The sequence below is a fragment of the Crocuta crocuta genome, unplaced genomic scaffold, assembly GCF_008692635.1.
Source record: "Crocuta crocuta isolate KB4526 unplaced genomic scaffold, BGI_CrCroc_1.0 scaffold25, whole genome shotgun sequence".
Taxonomy (NCBI): Eukaryota; Metazoa; Chordata; class Mammalia; order Carnivora; family Hyaenidae; genus Crocuta; species Crocuta crocuta.
In genome coordinates, this window is record NW_027532015.1 from 6,510,020 (window position 1) to 6,525,187 (window position 15,168).

At 38.1% G+C, this 15,168-nt stretch overlaps 1 protein-coding gene across 3 annotated transcripts in view; it reads left to right on the forward strand.

Moving 5' to 3' along the window:
• The first annotated feature begins 3,101 nt into the window (after positions 1-3,101).
• SHPRH (SNF2 histone linker PHD RING helicase) overlaps positions 3,102-15,168 on the forward strand; it is an 88,899-nt gene continuing 76,832 nt past the window's right edge. For 2 of the 3 annotated variants that reach the window (XM_077776013.1, XM_077776014.1), the window contains exons 1-3: positions 3,102-3,248; positions 9,864-10,534; positions 13,038-13,167. In XM_077776013.1, coding sequence (XP_077632139.1) covers positions 3,158-3,248; positions 9,864-10,534; positions 13,038-13,167 — 892 coding nt within the window. In that variant the 5' untranslated portion in view covers positions 3,102-3,157. Of the gene's footprint in view, positions 3,249-3,377; positions 3,459-9,863; positions 10,535-13,037; positions 13,168-15,168 lie in introns of those variants that run through there. The other variant, XM_077776015.1, reaches the window with a different exon arrangement.

Genomic DNA, 15,168 nt, shown 5'->3' on the forward strand with positions numbered 1-15,168 from the left:
AAAAAAAAAAAAAAAAAAAAAAAGACTCATCTTTGGAAATCCTCAGTCATACTGAGTGGCCTTTATCTTCACTTCAGAGAGCAAGCAAAAGTAAGTAGAATATGGAATAAAGTTCTCAAGCAATTTTATTAGTGATCTATTAAGGAGAAACAGTCCTGGACCTGAATGATCCTTATTGTTGATATATATAGCCTTGTGTCAGCAAATAATTACAAACTTCTGGCCTTTTCACAGGCCAACCCAAGAAGTCTAGTGATAATTGCTTATTTTTATCTGATAGCCAAATACATGACAGTAATAAGAGGCAACAGCCTACACAGAACAGTCAAGAGGAGCTCTATGTGCTCTTGTCTCTCAGAGCTAAACAGAGGCAAATCACCAAATTTCTATGACTCTGATTCCTCTTCTGTAAAATGAGAATTTTAAATATCTCATATAGGGGCACCTGGGTGGCTCAGCCAGTGAAGTGTCCGACTTTAGCTCAGGTCATGATCTCCCGGTTAATGGGTTCAAGCCCCACATCAGGTTGTGTGCTGACAGCTCAGAGCCTGGAGCCTGCTTCAGATTCTGTGTCTCCCTCTCTCTCTGCCCCTCCCTTGCTCGCACTCTGTCTCTCTCTGTCTTAAAAATAAATAAACGTTAAAAAAAATTTTAAATATCTCATATTATCATTCTAAGAATCAAATAGGAAAACGAACATGAAAGAGCTTTACAAAATAGAAAGTTCTACTCATAGATCATCAGTTACCCTGTTTCTATCCAGGAAGGGAGTTAAATTTGCATTACTCATCTATTCTCTCTCAACAAGTCCTCCTCCTTAAGAACAACTTATTCAGGGGCTTCTGGGTGTCTCAGTGAGCTAAGCATACAAATTCAGTTCAAGTCATGATCGCAAGTTTGTGAGTTCCAGCCCCGGAGAGGCCTCGCTGCTATTAGCACAGAGCCTGCTTCAGATCCTCTGTCTCCCTCTCTCTTTCTGCACCTCCCCCACTTAAGCTTTCCTTCTCAAAAATAAATGCTCACTCGCTCACTCGCTCTCTCTCTCTCAAAAATAAATAAGCATTTTATTTAAAAAAAAAAAAGGTGGGGACACATGGGTGGCTCAATCAGTTGAACATCCAACTTGGGCTCAGGTCATGATCTCACCTTCGTGAATTCAAGCCCTACTTGGGGCTTACTGCTGTCAGCACAGAGCCAAGCTTTGGATCCTCTGTCCCCCACCCCCTCTCTGCACCTCCCTCAATTGTGCTTTCCCTCAAAAATAAATAAGCATTTAAAAAAAAAAGAACAACTTACTAATTTCCAAAAAAGATGACTTGAGTTAGGGGTATGGCTGTACTAAAGCTACTGTCCCGAAAAGGAACTTGATGTATAGCTTTGGTCTAGTGAGACTGCACAGGAAGTAAATGTTCTGACTGCCATCACATTTATAGTTTTAAGAAGAAGCAGTTGAACTCTACAAACACTGGGTACTTCACTTATTGGTTTATATCATGGTTATACTTATGAAATGACATTAGATCACTAGTATCTAAAAGGTGGATGAACTCAGTTTTGTGAGAGGTAAACAGGTGTTTCACAGCTGGGAGCTTCCAGATACCTAAGTGCAAAAATGAACCATGTTTTCTAAAATTAGCTCTGGTGATTCTAATATTGAAACACATTACTCCATAGAGAAAATTTTTTGAAGAATTTACAGGGCACTCTGCAAATATAGGATTGAATATACCATTGGAATATTCAACAGGAAGAATTTTGCTTAACCGTTAACTACTGAGTGATAGTGTATAGATTCCATCTCTATAGTTGAAACTGCATCTCTGCGTGCTTACAACTGAATCTCTGTAGTTTAATATTTGTACAGGCTAACAATAATTATGTCTGTAGAGATTAATTACCCCAATTAATGTGAACCAAGATGAAATGAATATGTGTTTATTTTTACATACTTCTGCCAGGCGCCAGTTGGACTTAGCCAAACTATGACCTCAGTTCTCTGCTCCAATAGTAAGAAGTGACATAAAAATATCAAAGATAACCTTTTTCAGCTCAATATACATTTTAAATGCTAAGTCAAGCTGTACTTCCAAAAGAAAGAGCCATCGTTTTGTTTAGTAAAATGATCAGTTTTCCAATGAAGAACTCTGCTTGCCCACCACTCCAGCATTTTCTGGACTCCTTTTTCAACTTGCCTCAAGAAGCCTGGGATAAGGTAACTGATTTCCACTGAATTTTACAGGGTTTACTTTCTGTAAATGGCTTCTTTCAGGCTTAGAGGTCTGAGATGAAGTTCTGTATTGTGTAGGATACCAACACTCTGAACTATCAACTACAACAGATGTTTTCTTAGACAAGAACTTAACTTCCGTGCTATTGACCACACATGCCGAGACTCCCCTTTTTGAGCATTATGCTGAATCCTCATTAGGTACTCACTAATCATTGAGTCCCTGATGGTTCCTGCTGATCATTTTACAAGCTCTTGGCCCCGAAGCCTCTCAGAGTTATTTCAAAGTTAACTAAACGTAAACCTTCATTCATGAGAGTCTACCTCTTAGAGGAAAAGGAAAAAAAAAAACCACTAAGATATTGGAAGGCCTGCTTCAGTACAATCCATGTAGTTTTTCTCTCCTCTTAAACTATTCCCTCACTTTTCCTGAGAAGCCTTTTAAATAACTTTTCTGACAGAGATAAGGTTCATCCATACCTAGACAGCGGCTGCTTTCTAGAAGCAATAACAAAGGTGCCTTTGCAGAACTCGCCTCTGCCTTTTTTACTAAATCACTCCCATCTCTTGCTTCAAGCGGAGTCCCGCCCCTTAAGCGAGGAGCTCCGCCCACATCTAATATCTTCGTAGAACGTCGCCTCCCCCTTAGAGGTTCCAGCCAATTCTGTACTCCAAATGTCGTTGGGCAGAGCTATCGCGAGATTCCAACTGTACACTCTGCGAGACTTTAACCATGTGGACTTGCGCAGAAGAGACTTATGAAGCTATTGCTGGAGAAAAGGGGCGGGGCGCTCCGACGTGCGCGTTCACCTTGACCTTACGCTCGAGCGCGCACCCGGCAGCCGGGAGCTGTGGTTTCTGGGTCCCCCGGGAACCCCAACACAAACCAGCGTAAAGCGCGCGTGCCCGTCTCATACGGGTGTTCGGTGAATGGTGAATGCGTGCTCGGGACCTTTGGGGGCTTTAAGTGGAGCCCCGAGCTTTGGTGCAGAGTCTCAAGAGGCTTGGAGAACCAACCTAGGTACGCGCTTGGGTGATGGAGGGTCAGGGGTCAGAGGTCGGGGACGGAAGACCTCTCCAAACAGAGACGGAGATCCCTGGGAAGGAAGACTTGGTTGTCTAGAGTCTAGGAAGCTAAAGGGCTGAGAGGGAGCCCCACCGCGAGTCTCCCCGACCCTTTCCCGTCCCAGTCTTGGGGGCCTCTGGACCGCCACGGCTCCCCCGGGAGAAGGTAGGGCCGTGGGGAAGGAGGCTGTGCTTCTCCCCCGGGGCTAAGGCCAGCCAGCGGTGTTTAGAACAAGCGCCCGAGGGACTGTCGCGCTCCTCGGCCTCGCGGTAGCTGGTTTGCCGGGCCTGCTGGGAGCGATCTGGCGGTGACAGCCCAGCCCTGACTCCTTGAACCGCTTTTGAGTTTCGGAGGAAAACTGAGTAGATATCGCCATTCCTAACAGAAACGCCCCTGGAGGCTGGACCTGGGCAGCCGCCTAGTTTCTAGGTGCGCTGGGTTGCAGTGTGGTAAACGGGAGGCGAGGCTTCTAAGTTAGTCTGAAAGTTCTGTTACCTTTGCAGTCAGATTAATTACATTCGCACCAAAACCACCCTTGTTCGTTTTACATTTTGCCTCCGTGGTCGCTGCTAGGTTTGTGAACAAAGATTTGTTGTCTGATGATTGACTGTCATTGTCAGCTATAAACTTTTATTAAAATAATGGCCATTAATCTCGTGACTTTTTTCTAAGTGACTGGGTATTAGCCAGGAGGTAGAAATCCTAGATGTTTGATGTTTTCTTACTTGTATTTAAATTACCTTAAAGCTTTAATTGAATAAAATACAATAACTTTCAAGTCATTACAGGTATTGAAAATTATTTCTTTGAGTAGTAGCAAACATGAGGACACTCTTCGTGAATAGAAATGGTCCATTATATCTGAACTGTCACCACAAAGGGTCTTTGGTTTATGATCAGAACCCATGCTGGAAGCTGAGCACTATCGAGCATTAGTGAGCTAAATGAGCCTGTACTGGATAATCTGCTCTTCCTAGAGCTTCCCAGGTCGAGTTAGCCAATAAGCTAACAGTTGAGAATAAAATAGTTTACTTTTGAAAGATGCTATTGTACATATGTCCTCTTTTTGGCCAAGCCTGAAAGAACTGCACTTGTAGGATTATTAAAACAAATCTTTTATTAAGAGTTCAGCCTACAAAGATTTGGGGGGACAGGATGTGCTGGTGAAAAAGCTTCTTACAGGGTCATTTTTCAAGTTTATGTGACTGACATATATTTGGGGGTTCAGTAGATTAAAACACTCTCATCTTGCTGGAGTGACTACTCCAGAAAGATTGTGGTAATGCTAGATCATTAAGAGCTTTTCACTAATCAGTAATGATTGGGCTTTGCTTACACAAGGCTCACATTGGGCAGCAGGGTGACAGATGTATACTTTTTCCTTCTCATAGCCTAAATCCAGGTCTACCATGGATTTGTTATAATTAGGATTTGTAGGTGTCTTTTCATGAAGAGATAATAATTTGGAGGGCAAAAAAATCTGAATTTAAGTTTAATTGGTAATCATTTGTTATAATGTCTTAGTAACCTAACATTTTATGCTTATTTTTCTAACAGCTGTCTTTGTTTTCTGTTGAAGATACAGGTTAGTCAGTTTTCTCTGTCTCATTCAGGGCCAGAAAGAGTAAAGAATAGTTTCACGTTACTTATAATCTTCTAGAACTAAGTGGTTAAGAGACTCTTGTCCAAAAAGAAACATGGCACTTAAAAAAGAGGGAGGCTATTCGATATTCGGGGAGTTCGAGATAACTTGTTTCACCTTATTTGGTATGTCCTTTCCATTCTGGCACTGACCCCATTGGGGGTACAATGGTGAATAGGATACTGTTTCTGCCCAGCTTCAAGTCCTTCAAGTTAGAGCAGTTGGGATCAAGGAGGGGAGGTCGTTAACCCAGCATGCCCAGTATGGAAGGTTTTCTGGGGAAGATTGGGACAGCAACAGGCAGAAAAGTGTAAAAGGGCATTTTGAGCAACAGGCTTTTTACATTTAAATGTAGGACAATTAAATAAAGCGTGGTCCATATTTAAAAACTGCATATAATTATGTTTTACCCAAATACAGATATTTAAGGGGGAGGGGTAAGAAATAGAATGACCAAAAATGGGATGCATGTGGTATGAAGAAAACCAGAAGGATTTGGAATATGATTAGAGATTTATAGAATTTTACCAGTACTTGACTCCTTAGCTTCCAGCTGACATGATTGTAAGTAGTTTTCATCAAACAATATCTTCTTTGGTTCAAGAAATTATCCCTAGATAGAAATCCCTTAGAAAAAGAGTCAACCAAAACAAGATTTTGTTTGTTTGTTTAAATCATGAATGTATGCTCAGTTCTGGTTTAATGGGCTGGGATGTACATTAGCATCAGGATTTTCTTAAAGTTTTCCCAGATGATTCTAATGTGTAGTGAAGTTTGAGACAGACAGATTGATGGTCTCTGCCACATTAAAGTTGGATTCTTGTAATATATGATTTGTAGTTCTGAGGGTGATGATAATAACAGCTATCACTTCACTGAATATATGCCAGATTTCTGTTAACTATACTATTGCATTTACATTTTTTTTACATTTATTTATTTAGAGAGAGAGAGAGAGAGAGAGAATTCAAGCAGGCTTCGCACTGCCAGTTCAGAGCCTAACATAGGGCTCAAATTCACAAATCACGAGATGATGACCTGAGCCAAAATCAAGAGTCGGACTCTTAACCAACTGAGCCTTCCAGACCCCCCAATATTATTTCTAAGCACAGCCCTATCATTCCCATTTTAGAAATGAGAAACCTGGCACAGAGAGGTTAGGGTAGATAACTGTTCCTCTGTCACACAGTCACTCAGTGCCAAAGCTAGAATTAGACTCTTTTCTCCACATTGTTTTGCAGATGTGAGACTCTATAGCCATTTGTTTTGGGGCTTTCCGTGTTAACAATTCCATAATTACCGTGTTATTAATATTATGGTTGGTGTAATAGATTGTGTAACCCCCTACCTCACAGCCGCACTCCTTGCTGTGAATAGTTCCACCCAGTGAAGAAGTTTGGTACATTTCCCCACCTCTTGACTTTGGGTCCATTTGTGTGACTTGCTTTAGCTCATGGAACCTTGTGCTTTTGCTGTGACCACACTTTGAAGAGTACTTGTATGTTTGGATTCACACCGTTAGACCTCAGCCATGGCCTTACATACATTTGTGGGTTGTTTTGCTGGTCCTAGGAGGATTTGGGCAGAGTTGACCTCCTCCAGAAACCTAGCCTCGGTCAGCCAGCCGTCGCCTAACCTGCAAATCTATGAGAATAAATGATTGCTCTCTCAAAACACTGAGCTTTGAGGTGGTGTGTTATACAGCATGTGTGTGGTCATAGTTAACTAATAAGCTGATTAGCTGAACTTTTCAAGGTTCCAAATGACCAAGTTCGAGTGTTGTAGCCTGTGTTCTGATGAGAATTGGGCACAGATAAACACATAGGTTATTAGGGGCTTCCTGTATTGTTCCTCCAAGATAATGGAGGAGATAAGATGCTTATAGTTAACCATAGTAAGAGATTGGTTTTTAGTCTATTACCTGCACATTCATAAAGTAGTCACTAGCTAAGGAAATGGAATTCTCATGATTGACTTAGATCATATGCTTGATAGCTTTTTGCAGTTTTGTGAATGTTTTTTATATTTGCCCTGTCCAGTGTAGTAGCCACTAGTCACATGTGGCTATTGAGCATTTAAAGTATGGTTAGTGAGACTGAGGAGCTGAGGTTATGGTATTACTTAATTGTATTTAAAGTTAAAAAGCCACGTGTGGCATGGCTACTAAGAAAATAAATTTTATTCATTTGTATTTTGTTAATAAATTGCTCATTTTATCTAGTTTTTTCAAGTTTGTTAGAATAAAGCTATTCTTAATAATCTCTTATAATTTTAAATCTTTCCTGTATTTACATTTTGTGCGTTTAACATCAGCTTTATTAAGGGGTCCCTGGGTAGCTTAATTAATTAAACCTCTGACTCTTGGTTTTGGATCAGTTCATGGTCTCATGGTTCTTCCTGGGTTTGAGGCCTGCATCGGGCTCTGCACTGGTTATGCAGAGCCTACTTGGGATTCTCTTTTCTCAATCTCTCTCTCTCTCTCTCAAAATAAATAAAATAAACTTTAAAAAATAATGTAAGTGCAATAGTACAGTTAACAGAAATTTGGCATATATTCAGTGAGTGGTAGCTACTATTATCATTGCCTTCAGAACTATAAATTATATATTACAATAATCCAACTTTAATGTGGCAGGATGGGGACCAGAGAGCTGAGGCACTTCCTTGCCGATACTAACCACTAACCTGCTTTCTATCAGTAGGTGCTTGCCTTTTCTAGAATTTCATGTAAATAGAATCATACAGTGTATGATCTTACACATCCGACTTCCTTTGCCTAGCATAATGCTTTAAAAATTCATCTATGTTTTATCAGTAGTTTATCACAGAGTAGTAGTACACCGGTTTATCCATTTACTGAGTAATGGACAATTGGGTTGTTTCCAATATTTGGCTTTTATTAAAACTGATATTAACATTCAAATTTAAATCTCTTGTGAATCTATGTTTTTCTCTTTGGTAAATAGCAAGGGGTAGGATTACTAGGCAGTGCAGAACAGTTTGTATTTAATTTTATAAGAAATTAACAAACATTTCCTGTTAGAATATTTGAGAGTTCAGTTCTAGCTGCTCTACAGCCTGTCTTTTAAATTTTAACCATTCTAGTGGATACATAGTTTCCTATTGTGGTTTATAGGTTGAATTTGCATTGTCTTTAATGACTGACCATGGTGAAGATATTTTCATGTGCTTATTTGCCACTTGTAGATCATCTTTGGTGAAGTATGTGTTCAAAATTTTTCATCTTTTCATATGGTTGTCTTATTGCTGATTTGTAAAAGTTCTTTTTCTATTCCACATACAAATCCTTCATCAGATAGTTGTTTCACAAATGCTGTGTCCTGTCTGGCTCCCCTCTCATTTTTATAAGTGTCTTTTGAAGTGCCAAAGTATGTAATTTTGTTGAAGCTTACTTTACCAATTTTTTATATTCACTGCTTTTTGTAACCTATTTAATTTTTTTTGCCTGATCTAATGTCACTTAGATTTTCTCTGGTTTTCTTCTAGAAGTTCTCTAGTTTTAGCTTTTGTATTTCAGTTGATGGTCTATTTCAAGTTAATTTTTACATGTGATATGAAGTAAAGGTCAAGGTTCATTTTTTTGCATATGGCTGTTTATTGAAAAGGACATTTTTTGCCCATTGACTGCCTTTGAGTTTCTTTCTCAAAATCAATTAACCATATGTGTTTGGGTCTGCTCCAGAACACTTTATTTTCTTACACTGATCTATATGTCTATCATATACCATTACCATATTGTTTTGACTACTGTGTTTGTATACCATTACCACACTGTTTTGATTACCATCAGTGTAAGTCTTGGAGTCAGCGTAACTCTTTCAACTTTATTCTTTTTCAAAATTATTTTGATTCTTCTAGATCTGGGCATTTTAATATACACTTTAGAATCACTTGACAGTTTCTGCAAAAAAAAAAAAAGAAGCAGCAGCAGCTTACTGGAATTTTGAATGGGATTACTTTGTAGATCAGTATCTAGGAATTGACATTTCTACATCTTAAGTCTTCCAGTCCAGAAACATTCCAAATTGAGAATATATCTTAAACTGTCCTGAAGTTAAATTTTAATTGTTTGTACATCCTTTTTCTTTTTCCAACTACATTGTTGGAACAGGTGGCATCAACCATCATTACAACTTTATGATTTAATCTCTGTGAGTTGTTTTGTGTTTCATATAGGAATTGGCTATTTTTTTTTTTTTGGGGAAAAGTTTAGTTTGGGCCTACAAAATACAGGCTGCTATCAGATCAGTTCTTCTTCTAAGATGACAAAGCTTTCTTTTTCTTTTTTTCCTACATTTTTTCCTTCTCTTTCTTTTATTATCTCTGCTCCATTTCCCCTGGTTGCCATCACCACCTTATTCTTTCCCAACTATTCCTGTTATCTTTTTATCTGGTAATCCCCAAAAAGAAATACATTCTGTATTTCATCTTCCTCTTTTGAAAGAGAAAATATTCTTTTTGGAAATTTTACAAATTCTGTAAACTCCTTTGAATTATAAAACAAGATTGAACTTTTGTTGTGATGATTATGTGTTCAAATGTTACTAAAACTCTTCAAATATGTGTTTCCAGTATATTTGAGAGATTTACCTTACTGTCATGCTGCTCATTAAATGTGTTTTTAGAATTCATTGTATTTTATACAACATGTTAACTTTATTAAATGTATCCATTAAAAGACTATTATGACCATTAGACTTTCTATTATACATGAAATTATGGCCAGTGTGGTCCTTACCTGTATTTGACTTATTTAAAAAAAAAACTTACCTATTGCTTTATGTATCTCTCCAAAGATTTCATATTATGTATGTGGGCTTACTAGTCCATGGTGAATTCTTAATCTGGGAGCACTTTAATACTAGAATCCTCTCTTGGAATGCTTACCTGTTGCCCTTGTCTTCTAGAGTTCACATTTACCAACCAAGAAAACTTGAAAATGAGCAGCCGACGGAAACGTGCTCTTCCAGTGAAAGTTGATGAAAAAAAGCAACAGCAGCTTCATTGGAATATGCATGAAGACAGAAGGAATGAACCTCTCACCCTAACTGATGACGAGCACCCCGGCTCAGGTTCAGATTTCTCTTCTGCTCACTGCATCATCCTAGATGATGATCTACAGGAAGGAGTGGCTCACAGAGATAAAAAGAGGTGTTCAGAGGCGGTGAGCACCTCAAAATCAGTTGATAAAGAAGAGACTGGTGGCATTTTTTCTCCTTTGTCTGTAAAGCTGAATATTGTGATTTCTCCCTCTCATTTTGATAATTCTTGGAAGGCATTTCTAGGAGAATTAACTCTTCAGCTTCTTCCCGAACAGAGTTTAACTGAACATTTTTCAGAAAGGAGTTTTACACTGATGAGTTCAGAGTCAAGCAGTCAGTTCCTGATTTATGTTAATTCAGAAAATGAAGATGTAGAGAAACAAGAAAAAGGACTCAGTGAGCCAATCAGTATTTGTGATAAGGGTATTCGAGTGGAATCATCTTTCAGTGGTGAAATGCTCGAAGATTTGGGGTGGCTACAAAAGAAGAGAAGAATAAAACTTTACCAAAAACCAGAAGGGAATCACATTATCAAGGTACTCAGTTTTCGTGGTGTGTTTTAAGGTTCTTCTGCATTGGGCAGTCCTATTTTGAAGTTAACGTAGAAGGAAGGTGTAAAAAGCCAGCAATAAACCTTTCATCATAAAGTTTCCGGGTGTATTTTATTTTGGGCTTTCAGTAACCATGAGAAGTAGATACTTACAACTGATCATTTCCAAGCTGTCCTCTTTCAAGATATGCCAGTTCCTCCCTTCCAGCTCTACTCCCTGTGTCTTCTTTGGTCCTCATCATCTCTTCCTCTTCCTTCAGGCTCCTTATTGCCCTGCTGGCCTTTTCAGCTTCATCTGCTTTGTCTCTGGAATGGTATAATATAAATGAAATGGAATTCTGCTCTTCACCGCCTACAGAATTAAGTATAATCTGGTGTATAACTCCCTTCTTTGATAGACCCTTGTCTGCTTCTCCAGCCTCATCCTTTATCATTCTGCTTTTTATTTTGTCCCAGAAATTCCAAACTGATTTCTGTCCTGCACATTTTCTGGCTCTATTTCTGCATCTTTGCTTTTGCTTTCACAGTTCCCTCAGTCTGGGTTGTTCCCTTCCTTTTCCCTAATAATTCCTGGGCATTCTTTAAGATTCAGCTGAGTTTACTTCTCAAGGGAGATCTTTTCTTAAACTTCATGGATGGTGTTATATGCCCTTCCCTCATAACACTGTACAGATGTTTATTTTTTCCGTGGCTACTTGTAGTGTACTTATGTTTTAGATTTTCTTCCTTCAGTAGACTATGAAATCATTTATCTTCACAGCCTAGTAAAATGCCTGAGGCTAAACAGATTTTCAGCAAATGAATGAGTAAATTTGTAATTCATTTCAGGCTCTGTTATTTACTAGCCAGGTAACTTTATGTGAATCATTTAATTTCAGCATCTTTCTGTATAAAATGTAAATAATAATCATTCTTTTTACCTCATATAATTGTGTTGACAGGTGAGATAATATAAGTAGATGTACTTTATAAACTATAAAGCAGGTTAATATGCCTTCATGCCAAAACTTCAAAGGATAAGAAATTCTAAAATGTTAAATTCAGGAGCACCTGGGTGGCTCAGTCAGTGAAGTGTCCAACTTCAAGGCTCCAATCTTGATCTCATGGTTCACATGTTCAAGCCCTCTGTAAGGCTCTGTGCTGACAGCTCAGAACCTAGAGCCTGCTTTGGATTCTGCATTTCCCTCTCTTTCTGATCCTCCCCCGCTTGCATGTTTGCTCTCTCTCTCTCAAAAATAAATGAACATTAAAAAAAAGATTAAAAATGTTAAATTAAATGTTAAATTCACCTTTGTTCAATTGAAAACTGTCCTTTGTGTCTTTCTCACATTAAAAATCGATTGCATTGGTACCCTTATCTAGAGTTACAGAATTGATAGAAGGAAAGGGGAAAATTTAGAAGTGCTAGATTGTAATTAATTCTTCCCTGGGCAATGAAACTTTGCAGCCATGTATTCCCTCTCCTTGTTGATCATGAATGCCAAAATTGTGGCTCGGTGATAGCAAGTATGTAAGAATTCGTGGCTTATATATCTGTTCTGTCTAAATTCCCCATAGACTTGATCTCTTCTGTCTTCTTATCCCAATTTGCATAAATATTTAAACATTTATTGCTGCCATAGTAAGCTAACCCTAGGTGGATACAAGGCAGAATACAAATATATACAAAAGTATATTCTTGTTTCTTATTCCCATATAATGCTGACTTGCATTCTTGTTCTTTAGTAGAATATGAGACTCTCCATGATTATGGAATCAGGTCCAGGATAATGTAGGGAAAAGAAAGAAAATGCATTTAGTGAGAACATACCATTAGAAACTTTCAAAATTGTATTATCTAGGCTATCTCAGAATAAGCTTCTCTCCATTTTGCAAATGACAGTGCTTGAATCAAAATAAATCGATTACCTGTTTTTTTAGCTCCTAAATACCAGTGCTAGTATTCAACTTCAAGTCTTTTGACTGCAGAACTTCATACTGCATTGTTTTGCCAGAATCAAGATACATATATTATATCAATCAAGACCTGTTTTTCTATACATTTTAGTATTTGATCTAGTCATAGCAATTCCCAAACCTAACTGTGCTTAAGAATCCTGGCATATGCATCAGAATCTTCTGGGGGAAATCTGCATCTTTAGCCAATTTCATTGATTATTTTGATACTCATCAAATTTGGAAATTATTGACTTGATAGATGGAATTGGTGTTCTCATCACATTCTCCCAGGTTCAGTTCCAGTTTGGGAAGTATTTTTTTTCTAGCAACTTGAATGGTGCATTACACATAGTAGACACTGCATTTGTAAAATGAATTTGTTGTTGAAAGTAAAACTCTGTAAGGGAGGTTTGGTAGGTATATATTTAATGCTTGTGGGGAATATATTGTGAATACTTTTAAAAAACAGTATAAAAAACTTTTTTTAATGTCCTCATAAAGAATGTAATGGTATAATTAATACTATTTTTATGTTGATTAATCCTTTGTAGGTTGGAATTTATCTTTTGGAAGGTGGCCTAGCAAAACTAGACTTTTTGAGTGATGCAAATTCAAGAATGAAGAAGTTTAATCAACTTATGAAAAGAGTGATGGAAAAGTTGTACAATTTTATTATTCCAGGTAAACTTAAAAATTGGTATTACTTAGGACACCTGGGGGCTCAGTCAGTTGAGCGTCCAACTCTAGATTTTGGCTCAGGTCATGATCTCATGGTTCGCAAGATCAGGCCCCACCATCAGGCTCTGTGCTAACAATGCAGAGCCTGCTTGGGTTTTTCTCTCCCTCTTTCTACCCCTCCCACACTTGTGCATGCGCACATGCGTGCTCTGTCTCTCTCTCTCTCTCAAAATAAATAAATAAACTTTAAAAAATTGATTATTACTTGAAGAGTTGTGGGTTTTTCCCAAATCCTAAACATAAAAACCAAAAAAATGATAAAACCATAATAAAATTAAACAGCCTCTAAAATCAATGTGTGACAAAATTATACATATCTGAAATGCCCCCACTAATTTGTGTCTTTATTTGCTAAATACTGTGCTTAGCCTAGAGTAAGTACTCAAGAAATGTTTGCAGAGTCAATAGAGTCTAAAAAGATCTGAGCTGATTGGAATTTTTGCATTATTCTTGTGCTTTTATTTTGTTATGGCCAGAGATTCTTGGCTGGCCTTATTCCACCTCTCCTTTGCAGTCTGACAAATAATCTCAAGAGCCTGCTTCCCATAAAGACCAGTTATCTTTGCTACTGTTTCTTGCCAAGATGTTGCATCCTTGGTCAGGACTGCAGCTTCAGAGTTGTCTGCCATTGGTTCCCAAGGGGAGAGTGTGGATGGCTTGGTGCAGCCCATCAGCACTACTGGAAAAACGGCTCAAATTCTCCAAGCCCTGCTCATGGTGGGTCAGCATTATTTCAGGTGCAAATTGTAGAACATTTTCATACTGGAATGTTTGGGAAGTCACTTTCTAAGCTTGACTGTTGAGTTGTTTCTGCAGTACATTCTTTGCAAAGCTTCAGAATACTAATAAGAGTAGGGGGGCCTGGCTGGCTCAGTCGATAGAGCATGCAACTCTTGATCTCAGGGTCTTGAGTTCAAGCCCTGTGCTGGGTGTGAACCCTATGTAATTAAAAAAAAATTACTAATAAAAGTAAATCATTTTGCATGTTGAAGACTTTAAAAGGAGAACAATCTCTGGTTTCATGATTGGAAGGGATGCTTTTAAGTACATTTAGAATTTCTAAGGTTATGGTGACAATTATTCGCCTTTTAAAAATAATACAAGTTGAACTTCTCAAAGGGAAGTATCAAAGGATTTCCAAGGAAAACTTCCAATTTAGTTGTCAATACTAGATTACACAACAATAGAGCTTGAAATTACCACACTTGTAACTGGACATTCATTATAAAATTTTGAAAATCTCACATGGCATATTTTTATTGAAAAAAGTAAATTATGTATTTTGTGGCATAGTCTTCATTCTAGGGCATATTCTGGAACAGTTCAGAAATAAATCATTAGCTAAAGTGCGTTTGTACATTATTCATGATTTTGAGGGTTTTTTTCATGTGTTAATAGTCACAAAAGTCTTTCACAGGGCAGTTTTGCCCAACAAGTGAATCTGGTATTTTTATAGATTTGTATTAATGGCTTAAGCACTTCTTCCCTAGTTGGCTCCTGCTGCTACCAAATGTCTATCCTTTTTTGACATAGAAATAAAATGGGAACCCTTGTCTTACTAGACATAGAAAAATTATGTCTGCATGTGGAGTTTTTTATGTTAAGATGTAAAAGTGAAATAAATTATCCTTTTATAAACTGCAAAAGATACTCATATGCAGATGTTTATTAAATATCTGCACTGAGCAAAGCATGTGCCGGCTTCTCTGAGGAGCTGTAAATACAGAAGACGGCCTTCGCATTACAGTTGAGCTCACAAGGAAAGAATACACATAAATGATTGTACTACCAGACAGATTGCAGTGTATCACTATATCCAGATAGAAGGGTGTTACAAGTACACAGGGGAACACATTAATTCTAACCAGGGAAAACAAAAGAAAATGCCATGGAAAAAGTTGAACTATCTTAAAGGATAGATGGGTAGATTTTCCATCAGCGAAG